This window comes from Sarcophilus harrisii, chromosome 2, assembly GCF_902635505.1.
Source record: "Sarcophilus harrisii chromosome 2, mSarHar1.11, whole genome shotgun sequence".
Classification (NCBI taxonomy): Eukaryota; Metazoa; Chordata; class Mammalia; order Dasyuromorphia; family Dasyuridae; genus Sarcophilus; species Sarcophilus harrisii.
This window is the reverse complement of record NC_045427.1, coordinates 448,704,191-448,719,118: the sequence shown is the minus strand read 5'-3', so window position 1 is coordinate 448,719,118 and position 14,928 is coordinate 448,704,191. Positions and strand designations below refer to the sequence as shown.

General features: G+C 47.3%; 1 protein-coding gene across 1 annotated transcript in view; it reads right to left on the bottom strand.

Moving 5' to 3' along the window:
- Positions 1-245: 245 nt before the first annotated feature.
- OLFML2A (olfactomedin like 2A) overlaps positions 246-14,928 on the bottom strand; it is a 45,036-nt gene continuing 30,353 nt past the window's right edge. Inside the window, exons 6-8 of the mRNA XM_031954289.1 lie at positions 10,087-10,380; positions 8,252-8,437; positions 246-6,592 (exon numbers count right to left, since the gene is read on the bottom strand). Coding sequence (XP_031810149.1) covers positions 5,988-6,592; positions 8,252-8,437; positions 10,087-10,380 — 1,085 coding nt within the window. The 3' untranslated portion in view covers positions 246-5,987. The remainder of the gene's footprint in view (positions 6,593-8,251; positions 8,438-10,086; positions 10,381-14,928) is intronic.

Here is a 14,928-nt window from a genome sequence, read left to right as displayed (position 1 = left end):
ATCCTGAGATCCAGAGTCAGGGGTGCACGGGTCAGGAGCCTAGGTTTTCCAAGGGGTGCAGTGGGTAGAGTCCCAGACCCAGAGTTAGAAGGCTTCATTCCTGAGTTCAAATCTGACCTCCAACACTTCCTGGGGGTGTGACCCTGGGCAAGTCACAAAACCATGTTTGCCTCAGTTTCCTCATCTGCCAAATGAACTAGAGAAGGAAATGGCAAACCCCTCCGGGGTCTTTGCCAGGAAAACCCCAGATAGGGCCACAAAGAGTCAGATGCACCTGAAAAAAGACTGAACAAATCTAGGACCCCCCAGTTCAGTACTCTTTCTGCTGAACCAAAATTAGTGGAAGAAGACATAATTATCATACAGACAATTGAAATTGAATCATGTGGTTGTGATAGATTTTATTCCCCAGATATCTTTGTTCTGTTTTTCAAATAATATTTATTTGAAATGAAGCAATCCTTGATTAGGGATCATATTTTTCTTTTATTTCAAAGGCTTATTACATGTTTAAAAAAAAAAGTTGCCAACCAATGTGGATGCATGGCTACTGATACAGGCAGATTCTACAGGATGCACATTTGGGTACCTTGCTTCACAAGGTGATACTTGCTAGTTTGGCTTTTGCAAGGGGTACAGGAGAACTTGGACTGGAGCTGACTTTGGCAAACTATGGTTGTCTGCCTGTTTTTTTTAAAGCTCATTCTTACATTTTTAAAATATAATAATACATTATTTTTAAAATGTCCAAACAATCCTTAGCTCACAGTAGAAGAAAAACAGACAATAGGGCAAACCTGGCCTGCTGGATTTGGTTGGACCACTCTTAGACTTGAAAGACTGAAGGAACCAGTTATGGAAACTCTAGTATTGACACATGAGGGAGGGAAGCCCATTTCTTCCTCTCTTCTTAGAGACCCTCAGAACAGTCCTGAGTTGGAAGATTGGGCTCCACAAGCTGTCTCTGTGTCCATAAATAACGATGAGTGATTGTTCTAGGTGAGCCTTTCAGACTAAATGTACAATGGCACTGGGATGGCTCCTTGCAGTGAGGGTTTGGAGCAAACCTTGTAGGTTTTGGGAGCTGGAAGGGACTTTTTGATACTGCCATGGGAAAACAGGGCAACAGCCCCAGCCCTGCTTAACTCACATGGTTGTTGTTAAGAAAATAATTTATTAACTTTACAGCGCTATAGAAATGGGGTTTTTATCACAGAATGTTAGAACTAGAAGGGACCTGAGAGATCAACTGGCCAATCTTCTCATTTTATAAAGAGAAACTGATATCAAGAGAAATTAAGTGCATTGTCTCAGGCCACATTGGCAGCATAGAAAAGTCGGCATTTGAATCCAGGTCCTCCAACCCCCCAAAATAGGCACTTTTGGTTCCTTCTACCTCTAAAGGTTTTTTAAAATTATTATCATGTATAAACACTCTTTCCTAATCCCAGGTTCTGTGATATCTGGCTATATTCTCAGCCACCCCCTGTATGCTCACAAGGAAATACACTTACAGATTGGGGAAAAGCGGGCCCATCTTCAAATACTTTTTAAATGAATCTCCTTAAGGATCAGGAGTACCACAAAGTTAACACTTTAGGCAGGAAGAAGAAAAGGCCGTAAAGAGATTCCTGAAAGAAGACCCTACGGTAAAGGAAGTGGGATGAAATACTTTTGCCTTTCAGAGAAGGCTAAGAGTGTGCAGCCTCCTTCCCAATGAGCACTGAGATTCCAGTCAGGTTAGGGCAGAAATCCTGCCTTACCATTCTGGCCAACTGGTGGCAAGGGCCCTAACCCCTGGCAAATGTAAGGGACCTTTAGAACCGACAATATGAAAGCTGGGATGACCTCTGAATTTTTATAGAATGTCAAAGGTGGATGAGACCCAGAACACAGAATTGTAGCAGGTCGATCCATCAAGAAGCTCTTGACTATTATTATATTATTAAGCTCTTCCTACATGCCTGGCAAAAAAATCCATTCCAAAGGGAGAGGCAACATGGACCACTAGACAAGGTACACGCAGATGGCTGGGAGGGAATCTCAGGAGGGAAGGCACTAGCAGCTGAGGAGACCAGAAAGGGCCCCTGGCAGAACATCCAATTTGAGAGGAGCCTGGGTGGAGGCTGGCTGGTGGGAGAGCATTCCTCACCGAGGAGAGCCACAGAGAGGGAGTGCTGGGACAAGGGACGGCGAGTAAGCCAGGGTGCATGCACTGTCCCGTTGTGGAGGTGAGTGTAAGAAGCCTGCAAAGGGAGGAAGGGGCCAGGGCATGAGCAGCTGTCAGTGCAAATTTTGTCATCGAGTTACCTCTGACTCTTCATTTTCCTGGCAAAGGTCCTAGATTAGTTTCCTTTTCCCTCTCCAACTAATTTTACAGATGAGGGCTAAGTGACTTGCCCAGGCTCACCCAGACAGTGTCTGAGGTCAGATCTGAACTCCGATCTTCCTGATTCTGGGCCCAGTACTCTACCCACTGCAGGGTAGCACTACTTAAATGCAACTTGTAAGATTTATATTTCCTCCTGGGGGGTCCCTGGAGTTTACTGTGTGTGGGGCATGGGGAGATCACCGAAGGAGAAAGAATGGCAAGGCTGTGTTTGAGCTTTAGGAAAATCACTTTGGTGGCTGGGTAGAGGATGGATTGCATTGAAGAGAGAGTTAAAGCAAGAAAGAATAATAAAATATTGCATTTCCCCAGGCAAGAGGTGATTAGGGCTTGAACAAGAGTGGCAGTGAGAAGAGGATATATAAGATTTCACATCAGCATGCAGAACTCCTAGAACATAGAATTTAGAAGGAGCCTTAGCAGGCAGATTATTGGAACATGGAACACTGGATCATAAACCATAAAGTGTTATAAATGAAAACAACTTCAAAGATGTTCTAACCCTCCATTTAAAGGGGACAAAAATTAAGAGGAGGTTAGTGGTTTGTTCAAGACTGCACGGTGAGTTAGTAGGAGCCTCAGCACAAATGCAGGTCCCTACATTTCCAATCCAAGACTCTTTCCACTCCCCACCGCATGGCTTCATTCAGACCCAACTGCGGTTCTCCCACTGAACACTTCTCCCTTTGAAGAGAGCCTTCAGGGCTGGAATTCTTTTAGAAAAGCCTGTTTTCCTCTTCCCCACAACTTTCCTCCATTTCTTCTTTCTCACAACCCTTAGCTGTCTCTGGTCACTAGCAGTCTCCTCTTTCTTTCAGAAAGCCTTTCCCAGTCGCAAGCCAGATCCAGAGCTCCTCCCAAACAAGAGGAGTTCAGGATTCCTGCTGTGTGGGACCCCAGCCATTGAAAGAAAAATCACATAGGATGCCCTGGTGCTGATAGTTCGGACTGAATCCAGCAGAACTGTGGTGGGGGTTCAAGGGAAGGATGGAAGAAGTTGCTCCTTGCACACTAATACTGAGTACAGGCCATACTATTCCCACCCTCCCCTTTTTAAACAACTCCCATTTCAGCCCATAATGGGTTACCATAGTTCAGATTAAGACTATAGGTTGTTTTTCTAGGAATCACAGAATCTAGCACTGGAAGGACCGGAGATAGCCCCCTCATTTGACAAAAGAACATAAGACCTAAAAAGGTTAAATGTTTGCCCAAGATCTCACAGGAAGAAAGTAGCAGATCCAGGAAACAAATCCAGTGCTACACCAAGCATCTCCATCAGATTATAGAATTTCAGAACTGGAAGGATCCTTGCACATCATTGGGTCCAAGTGGGAATCCCTCGTCCTGTATCCCTGACAACTGGCCACCTAAGCTTTACTTGGAGCTTTCTAGTGGGGCTATTTCTGTAGCTTTCACCCATTGCTCACTGTTCTATCTTTTTCCAAGAATGTCTAATTTTAAGTGTGTAGCCTATATTTGGGGAAGGGTCAGCATATATTCAGACTAAATTCCACGGCCCGGAAAATAGCAGTTCGCAGTATGGTTTGGGACAAGTGATGAAAGTTTCCCTGAGTACGTATATGAATGTTTGAAATGCCCACTGTGATGGGATTTAGAACTAGAAGGGCCTTTGGAGATAGCAAAGGCCAAGTCCCCCATTTGAGGAAACTGGGGCCTAGAGAAATGAGAGATGATCTGCCTTTAGCAGGTGCACTCTGGGAACCTCAGTTTGGGGACATGGTGAAAGCTGCCAGGACTACCTGCTGTGTGATACCGAGAGGGGAGTGGGGTGGGGGTGCAAAGCTATCAGGCAGCTGCCCAAAGCAAGCATTTCTGCAGTGGGAGAGAGCCTCGGGCTGGGCCAGAACTAGGGGGAGTGAAAGGAGGGGAACAAGCTGATGAAAACAGCTCCCCTCCCGACATTTCCTGGCATACAGGCACTTACAGCATTCTTGGGCCCCGACTGCAGAAACAGATGACAACATTTATGAATTACAAAAGAAAAATCATTGTAGAAGAAAGGGAGAGGACGTTGGAACAAGTTCTCGTGTTTTCTTGGTATTTGATTTCAGGCCGGCTCGTGGGTGACTGTGGAGGGATGGAATGTGGGTCAGACAGTGTGCAACAGCATCCCAGGAGACCGGGAGCCAAGGGCCTGAATGCACATGGGGCGGCCTGAGGCTGAAACACAGCCCAGGCTTACCAAGGGCAGGAAAACAATGTCCCCTCAACCAGGGTTCTCTTTGCATACAGAAGTCGCTTACTATTTGTTGAACTGAAATAAGTCCCTAAGACCGCAGGATTTAAAGTTGGAAGGGTTTCCGATTCCCTCACTTTCACAAAGAAGGAAACTGAAAGTGCCTGAGCTGAATGGGTATTGGTCCAAGTCCACACTGGTAGTCAATCTCAGAGTCAGGACTTGAATCCAGGACTCCCAGTGGAAGCACAAACAGGTCCCCCTTGCACCCTAGTCCAAACCTCTCTTCTCTGCTCAACAAATCATAAGATTTAGAGCCAGAAAAAAAAAAAAAAAAAAACTTAGAGGTTAATTATCAGGACTTCTCAAACTTTTCCCCCAAGAAATGTTTACGTGACCCCAGGTATATAAAACAGGTGCACAAATCAAACATTTACTGAAACAAATCATAATCTCGTGACCCCCACATGGGGTTGTGATCCGCAGGCTGAGAAGCTGGGGTCCAGTTCGGCTCCTTTGTTTAATAGAGGAGGAAGTGGAAGCCCAGAGAGAGGGGCCTGATTTGCCCAGAATCTGTCATCGAGTCAGGTGTAAGATTTAGACTTTTTAAAAAATGCATAATTAGTGCTCTTGCCATCAGGCTACACGGCACTGAATTAAATTAAGTTAAACCCAGGGAAATGACCGCTCCTTGGGCAGACAAATAGGGAGAAAAAGACAAACCCAGGACGCCGTAGGCGCACACGCGCCTTCCTCTCCCGGCGCCTCCCGGGCACACCCTTGTGACGCGGGGGGGATCCCCTTCTGGAGGAGAGAGCCCGGGGCCGGGCAGAGAGGGGCTCCTTCCCGGAGGGACGGCCCCCTTGGGAGAGAGGGCCTGGAGCCAGCCAGACGAGGAAAGCGGCCGCGTCAAGAGCGGTTTACGTAGATGCAGAATCTTTCTGTCGTACACTGCCCTGTGCGTTCCTCGGGTAGGAAACGACGGCGACCCCCGATTTCTGTTAAAAAGGGCAGAACATTTCAGCCCTCGGGAGAGGGTCACTGGGACGCATGACCTCGAAGGGCCCTTTCAGAGCCAGGGGTTCTAGAGTCCTCATTCTCTGCGCCCCGGGGTCCCGCCTCCCGCTTCCGGCTGCAGGAGGCCCCCGGACGCAAAAGCAGCGGACTTTTATGTCAGGAAGGAGGAGACGGAAGCAGGGGGAAGAGGGGGGGAGGATGGGGGCCTAGCTCTAGAAGGCTTGCGGGGCGCTGGAGACTTCCGGGAGCTGGCCCGCCCTGCGCCCGGTTTCTCCCCCTGCCCGCCCCGGAAACGCTCCCGCGCGCCCCTGCCCTGGGGGAGGGGCACTCCTCCCGCGCTGAGCCTCGGGGCCCCAGAGTGCCGGGGGAGGCCCCGCTCCCTCAGACCACAAAGTGCAGCGCGTAGGTGACCTGGTGGCCGTTGTCCCAGGCGTAGAGCACCTTCTCCTTGGGGTTGTAGTCGATCTGCGTGGTGAAGGCGTGCTCGTTGAGGAAGGGCAGCCGGGGGGCGGCGTCGGTGCCCGTGTGCGTGTCGAAGGCGTAGGCGACCTGGCCCTGGCGCTGGTTGTACGCGTCCACGGCGTACAGGATGCCGCAGACCAGGAAGCAGTTCCCGTAGGAGCCGCGCCGCAGCCGCGTCTTCCACGTGCTCTCGCGCCTCACGGACAGGTCCCCGGGGTCCAGGCGGCTGAGCACGATCACCTCCTGCTGGGAGAAGCCGCCCTCGTCCGCCGCCGGGTAGATGACCCACAGGCCGCTCTCGTCCACCGCGAAGTCGATGTCGGAGTGGCCGCGCCACTTCCAGGGCGTGGTGTCCTCGTACAGCGCGTCCGGCAGCAGCGCCCAGGCCGCCACGTAGCGCTGCCGCAGGTCGTACTTGATGATGTTCTTGGTGAAGGCGCGGTTGTAGTAGAAGGCGCCCTGGAACACCACGTGGCCCGTCCCGATCCAGTTGTAGGGCAGCTTGTACAGGTTGCTCCAGCGGCCTGGGGAGAGAGGAGGAGCCCGGTCATTGCTTAGTCACAAAGCAGGAGCCCCTGCGGTAAAAACGGTCCAGGGCTCCGGGCCTACAGCTCAGGCCCCCCGGGGGAGGGTAGACGGCTCCGAGACTCTCCCAGGCACGCGCCCGTCACTGGGCCCAAGGCGGGAGGGTCCGAGGCCCGGAGTCGGCGTGGCTCCCTTAGTCACGAAGCCAAGGCCAGACGGAGGATCGGAACCCAGCTGTCCTGCCTCCACACCCAGAGTCCTCTGGGCGGGGTCAAGGCCCTTGCCGTTCCCGCCGCCTCTGCCAGCTGTGACAGGCGGCCGGAGGGAGGCGGGTCTCCGGTTCCGACCCCCGCCCGCCCTTCCCTGCCCAGGAGCACGAGCCCTTCCGGCACCTTCTCTCTGATTGTGTGAGCCGGCTTCAGGTTGCACGCTGGGCCCGCTCCCCGCTCCCAAGCGCACCCTCCGATCTTTTGTCTTGTTTAAACACATGGCTCGCATTAGGCACATTCCAGCCCCGGCCGGCTGGCCCCCCGCGGCTCCCCGGCCCCCGCGGCCTGTGCTCAGGGGGCCCTCTTGGACTGCTTATATAGGTCATCTTTCCCGAGGAGAAAACGAGGGCAGCCCCCCCTGCTGGCCCCCCCCCCCCCCCCCCCGCTCCCTCGCAGCGGGGGGCGCCGGAGCCAGAGCGCAGAATGGCGGCGCTGGAAGGGCCCTTCCGGGCAAAGCCCTGGCAGGGGTGCCATCTCCTTTTCCGCTTCATTTTGCGGAGGAGGAAACGGAAGTCGATGGAGTTTTGTGACTTGCCCAGGATCACATAACTAGGAGGTGTCTGAGGCCAGATTTAAACTCGAAGATGAGAGCTCCTGACCCCCAGTCTGAGACTATTCCCTGCGCCACCCAGCTGCCCCGTAGGACTTTAGATATTATTTAGGCCCATGACTCCATTTTTCATGTATGAAAACTGAGACCCAGGGAACAAGATTTGATAGAAACCGGAATAAAACTTCAGTTGTATAAATCTCTCTGCAGCGTTTTTTGTTTTTTTTCCATCATACTATACCCAACAAAATCCACTCTCAAATGTTCTCTCTGTTACAACCAAAGTGCTTTCCTGGCAGAATGGGATACATTTCCCAAAATAGACTAAGTATGGAGACAGATTAGTTGACTTCTAAGGTTCCTTATGGATTCTGTGATTTTTTTGTTCCATCCGGTCCCTCATTCTGCGTTTGACATTCTGGGCTTTATATTGTAACAATCTGTATACCAACACCCTTCCTACTCCTGTCTGTTTGCTGTATTCTAATATCCTAGGTTTTGGATTTTAACTTTGAATTTTCTATATTTCAGATTCTAATCTTTTGTAATTCATAAATATGAAGACATGAAATAGGAGAAGCTATTTAGAGAGAGAGGGAAAGGTGCCCAATTCCAACCAGTCAGGTCAAGGGAAGGCACAAACTATCAGGTTTCCCTAGGCCATATGTCCCATTTCCCTGGGGGGAACATGATTCCTTTGTGTCCCACAGGCTTCTGTAAATACTCCCCGCGTCCTTGGGAAGGTTGGTTCTGAAAAACTGCCACCTACTCAGCGGAAGCCTAAGGGTCTCTACTTTTGTACCAGCCCCTCTCCCAGAGGTCCCCACAGGATCCCTGACCTTGTTGGAAGTTGTACAGGTTGCGGAACTCCACCAGATTGTTCCCATAGTAGTAGTTGGTGACGTAGATCTTGTCATCCCGGGCTGTGGGGTCCTTCATCCACGCCCCCTCATTCCGCCCATAGCTGTGCTGCTTCACAGGGGGGTCAACAGACTTGATAGTGCCTTCACACCCCGCTTCTTTGACTGTACAGAGAAAGAATACACTTTAATGAAGCTTCCAAACCCCAAATGTGTGGAACTGTGGACAAAGTGGAAGGTCAGAGGACCTGGGTGATCTTGGGAAAGCCATTTAAATGTTGTGAATCTGTTTCCTCCTTTGTAAAATAAACTGGTTACACTAGATGCTCTCTGTGGTCACTTTAAGTTCTAAAATCAATGATCCCAAGTAAGTCCTGATCATCTCAGCCTTTCTCCTGTCTTTGGACACAATCATTCCCTCTCTCAGCTCAAAGAGAACAATCATACCTGTTCTTAAAGGTCTCCAAGAATTACAGGAGCTATCTTTGTCTGGGATCCCATTCTTAAAGACCCAGCCAAAATATCATTTCTCGGAAGTCTTCTCTCACATCCTCATTAGTCAGAAATGATCTTTCTTTCTTTGAATCCCACATTACTCTTAGTCCTTCTCTTATTGACATTCTATTCTGCATTATTATTGTGTGCTCCACCATCTAATCATTAGATACATATACGTATTGCACATCCCAAGGCTCTCACAACTTAGCAAGGCTCTTCTGTTCAACAAAACAAATTACAGAGAAGAGGTGCTTAATAATGATTTTCAAACTGTGATTTCCATCCACATTCTGTACCTTGGAATCATCCTTAGCTCCTCTTTCTCCCTTACCCCATCTCCTATTAGTTGCCAAGTTTTGTCAAGTCTACTGGACAGTCCCTATGTCTACTATATCTCCCACCAAATTCAGGCACCCTTTACTTCCCACCTGGGTTACTGCAATAGCTTCCTAATTGCTTTTCTTCTGAAAATCTCTTCTCCAAATACATCTTCTATACAGCTGCCAAATTATGCCTAAAGCATAATTCTGAGGGGCAGCTAGGTAGCATGGTGTATAGAACATTGACCCTGGAGTCAGGAGGACCCGAGTTTAAATTCAGCCTCAAACTCTTAGCATTAGCTATGTGACCCTGGACAAGTCACTTAACCCTGACTGCCTTGCCAACAAATAGACTAACATAATTCTGACCATGTCTTTCCTCTCCTCAATAAACTTCAGTTATTCCCTATTACCTCTAGTATAAATACAAACTTCTATTTGGCATTTAAAGTCTTCCACAATATGTTTCTGACATTCCTTCCTTCTTTCCCCCCCCCTTCCTTCCCTCCCTCCTTCTGTTCCTTCTCTTCCTTTCTTCTCTTCCTTCCTTCCTTCCTTTTTTCCTTCCTTCTTTCCTTCCTTCCTTCCTCTTTCTTTCTTGAGAATGAGTTTTTTTTATTTTAATAGTATTTTTCCAAGTGCATGCAACATTCATCTTTACAAAAACACAAAAATTCCAAAATTTTCTCCCTTTCTTCTTCCTTCTTCTCTCCCAAGACAAGCAATCTGATATAAATTAAACATGTGCAATTTTTCTAAACATATTTCCATATTTGTCTGACTTATCTTTTCAGACTGACTTGATATCCCTACCCCTCATATAGTCTACATTTCAGCTAAGGTGACCAATTTATTATTTCCTACATATGATGTCCCACCTCTGAGCCTTTGCACAGGCTATTTTCCATACTTGAAATATTCTCCCTTCTGATCTTGTCTCTTAGAATCCCGGTGCTCATTCCACTCTCCCTGGCATTTTAAAGGCTGATACCCTACCTTGGTTAGGACTTTCTGACCCATTGGGGCTTGCAGCATTGTAGCCAATGGACAGTATGGTGACTGGAGGGCTGGTGGTGGTGGTGGTGGTGGTAGGGGTGGTGGTGGTAGTGGTGGTGGTACTGGGAGCCACGGTGGTGGGAAGAAGGGTGGTGCTGGTGGGAGGACCAGGGGTGGGGTCTCCTTCATCTGTAGCCCCCACTTCCTTGTGTTCATCCAAGTTGCGCTCCAGGTGTCTTCCTTCTAGTTTGGTTTCCTGCTGCGACAGCTCTGTTACCCCCTTGAGGGTGTTTTCTATGAATAATACAAATATTAATCAACCACTAAACATCTCCTATGTATCAGGCACTATGCTAGGCAGATAAGACAATAACGAAATAAATCCACTTCTCCAGTAGATAGAGCACCATCTCTGTAGCCAGGAGGACCAGAGTCATTTAACTGATTTCTTCCACCAAAAAAGTCCCTCTTGTCAAGGAGCTTCCATTTTTTTTTTTTTGGGGGGCAGGGAGCAGGGAGGGAGGCAACTCATATACATTAAAATACAATCAGAATAAATACCAAATAAATTCAAGGAAATTTAGGACATTAGAAGTTGAGAGGAGATCAAGAAAGATTTCTTGCAAAAAGTACTGCTTGAGTCAAGTCTTGAAGGTAATAAGGCATTTGATGAAGCAGAGGTAAGAAAATAATAATAACACCCTTAAAGAATAATTTATGGGCAGCTAGATGGTGCAGCGGGTAGAGCTCCAGTCTTGGGGTCAGGAGATCCTGAATGCAAATGCAACCTCAGACACCTAACATTTCCTAGCTGTGTGACCCTGGGCAAGTCACTTAACCTCAATTGCCTTACAACAAAACAAAACAAAACAAAACAAAAATGAAGAGCAACTTACTACTGGTAAGTGCTTTATGTATATGACCTCCTTGAAGGCTCCATAACATAAGTTGGTAAATATTATTTATAATATTTATGTATAATTTCTATATTAAATATTCTCTCCACCACTTGGGATGGCGGAACCAGCGATATGACACAGTCCTTTCACTAGATTGGTTAGGGTCCCTCCCCACCCCGTCTCAGGCCAGGGGGTCCTTTGCGGCCCAGCCCTCTCCCCGGGAAGCAGCCTGGGAGCTTGCAGTCTGAGGGCCAGCTGGGCCGTGGCCCTGCTCCTCCCTTCCTCTCTCTCCAGCCTGCCCCCCATTCCCTCGGAGTTCCTCCGGAGCACGTTGCCAGCTGCGGGAAAGTGGATGCAGATTCAGCCAGCCCTGGCAGGGTGGCCGGGGGCCCTCTCTCCCCAGCCATGCTCCTCTGACAGGGGAAGGCTACAGGAAGGAAGCGGATTCCTCCGGCCTTGTTTGTCATGGCAGCCTCTGACGCTTGAAGCTGCATGGGGCCATTAGTATTCCAAGCGCAGTATTTTGGGCAGCCTGCAGCCCCTTGTCAGCTGGGGGGTGAGGGGGGTGGGGGGAGGTGGGGGGATTCTGCGGTTTTAAACAGGCCTGAGGCTGTCTCCTTCCCAAAAGTCATATTCCTAAAGACAGTTCCTTGTCATCATGGAAGAAGCATCTGGCAGAGGCCCAGAGGCCCTGGATTCTAATCCCATGCTCTTACCCAGAGTCTGTGCTACAACTCCCTAGAAGGCTCCGTTAGTGTAGCACTTCATACAGGAAGCCCTTCTTTATGCCTTATTCATCCAGCCTTCTTTTCCTCTCTCAAACAATCCTACATTGTGTGAGCTCTTTACGGGCTGTGTACTGAATGAGCTCCATGGGAGCAAAGATCGTTCACTTTCTATCTATGTTCCTCGCACCTAGAAAGGGCCTTGCACACAGCTGGTGTTTAATTAATGCTTCTTGCACTGGGTTGGGTTGAATGAGTAAGAGCCTCAGGCTCCTCAGGCATAGACTGAGAATCCCAGATAGTAATGGTCTGTAAAGCCTCTTTAAGCTTTGTGAAAGGGGAAGAGAACTGACACAAACCTTCTTCTTCTTCTTCATTATAATGAAAAGAGCTGGACTCATAGAGGGGAAGTCCTGTTTCTGCCCCGCGGGGGGTAGTCCTGGGTCCTTCCCATCAGCTCTCCTTGTCCTGGGGTCTTTCTCTGATGGGGAGGGGACTCCTAGGAAAACACCCTCCATCTGGATTTAGAGGTCCTAAAGTTAGCTTCCAGCTCTTCCACTTACTGCCTGCGTAATCTAGAGGCTAGAAATCCTTTCCAACCTTGAATCTACAACCTCACCTGACAGGGCCATGGTGAAGAAACTTAAACCTAAAAGGGATCTCTCCAGAAGTGCAAGATGCAAGGATTATTTATTAGATCTGTTTCCCCTTTCATTGCCTCTGCACCCCCCTCCCCCCCAGTCTAGCCCTCTTTCCCTCCTGCCTGGCCTTATAGCTGCTCTCCTTGTCTCTGCCCAGTCTTGCTTCTCCCCAGTCCAGAGGGCTTCACTGGTGTTCATGATGCTCTAATCAAGGGCCCCATTCCTCTTGCATTAATGGTAGTTCCTCATTACTTGGAGCAGGAATTCTAAACCTGAGGATCTTTGGATACATTTCAGTTGGTCCATGAACTTTAATAGGGAAAAAAATTACATCATTTTTCAATATAATCAATTTCCCTTGTAATCCTATCTATTTTATTTTATGCATTAAAAATTATTCTGAGAAGGGGTCATTAGACTTCACCATACTTCCAAAGGGGTCTCTGACACAAGAAAAAATTTAAAATCCTTAGCAAAGAGGTCAAAACCTGCCCATAGTCTGGATTTCAGTATATCTATATATCCATTATATATATATATATATAATGTGGTGTGTGTTTGTCTATAGATAGATGGATTGAAAATCCTATACCTACCTTTTCAGCCTTCAGTTACACTCTTCCCTTTCATATACACAGGGGCAACTAGGTGAGATATTGGCCTAGAGTCAGGAAGACACTAGCTATTTGAATCCAGGCAACTCACTTAACCTCTCTGTCTTTTTCTTCAATGGTAAAATGGGATAATAATATGCATCTATCACCCAGAGTTGTTGTAGATGGGGTGAGGGAATCAAAGGGGATGATATGGGCAAAGTGCTTAGCACAGTGGCTAGCATATCATAGGCATGATGTAAATACTGGATTTACTTTGTATCTTGCAAATTTGCTAAAGTTGTTAATTTTTTCTTGCAGTTTTTAGTGGATCTATAAGTATGTCATCATATCATCTACAAAGAGTGATAATTTGGTTTCCTCCTGACCTATTCTAATTCCTATAATCTCTTCTCATTGTCAAAGCTAGCATTTCTAATACAATATTGAATAGTAATGGTGCTAGTGGACAACCTTGTTTCACCACTGATTTTATTGGGAATGGTTCTAGTTTATCCCCATTAAATATGACACTTGCTGATGATATTCCTGTATATTTTTCAAATAGATGCTGATATAAATGCTTATTACCATCCTAACTCCTACTTATTATCTCATGTTTATATTCTAACCAATTTGACCTGCTTGTTTTGTCCAAAAAGTCTTACTTTTTCCTGCCTCTGAGTCTTTCTTCAAATAGGAAATTGGAGATATTATAGAATTAGAATTAAAATGACTTTGTAAGTAATTAGACATGCGAGGTGAAGAAAAGAGAAAACATCCAACTGAGGTTTCAAATGCAAGAGGATGGATGAGTGAAGGGAGTAATGCCAGAAAGTGAGAAATCAGAAGATGCAGTCTTGAGAGAAGTTAGCAAGACTGTTTGCAACGTATTGACTTTGAAGTAAACTCTAAATCTTTTCTGAGAGAGTCACCTTATCTTGGTCTGGACTTGAGGAACACAGGAGTGGGAGGAATGGTGGAAGAGACCTGGTTTTATTCCTAGCTTGACCATGGACTTTATCTGACATGGTATATGCTACTTTCTCTCTCTGGGTTGCAGTTTTCTCATCTGCAAAATGAAAGCACTGAAGTAGATGGTCTCTAGGGCCCCTCCTGGCTCTAATAATCTCAGTTTTATGTTTCACCATGTTATGGTCCCATGTCCCTTCCAGACCTCAGGTCCCTTCTGCCTCTGACAATCTACGTTTAGGGCTTAACCCTCAGACCCTCAGGGTGCTGAGGCCAATTCTATCTTTACCTCCCACTCCCCCTTTATCTCTTTCTCCCTTTTGTCCTAATCTTTTCCCTCTACATGCTTCTTTTTTGTTGCCTTGACTTTGTTTGCCATGGAGGTTAAAGGCGCCAAAGCCACCCGCCCTGTACATGGGATCCCGGAGAGACAATATTGTTTCTGCCACTGCCATCAAGACATCAATCACGTTGGTCCCTCTCCCTGAGAGAAAAGACATCCCCTTCCTCTCACAAAAAAGGTTGCTTGAGACAACTTGGCAGCAGGACAAAGGCCCCTTACTAGCCCAGCTTCTTGCTTCTACAGCTGTGGGTGAGCAACAGAAAAATATACAAGAAAAATGAAGGAGGTCTCTTGGGACAATAACTTATAAACTCAGAGAATGTTAGACCTGGAAGGAACCTTAGAACATAAAACGTCAGAGCTAGAATGAATCCTGGAACAGAACATTAGAAGGCAGAATTTTAAAGCAAGAAAAGACCTTAGAACATAGAAAGTTAGATTATAGAATCTGAAAGTTGGAAAAAATGTAGAATGTTAATTAGAAAGGACTTTAGAGGTCATAATAGTACAACCCTTTCATTAGACAAACTGAAGACTAGATAGATGTGACTGGACCAGGGGATAGTTTGCTAACAAGATCCCATGTTTCATGAATTGAGTACCACCTCAAAGTTGCTTCCACTATACCACATCCTACTCGATTTCCACTTGGGATTATCTGTTCCCACC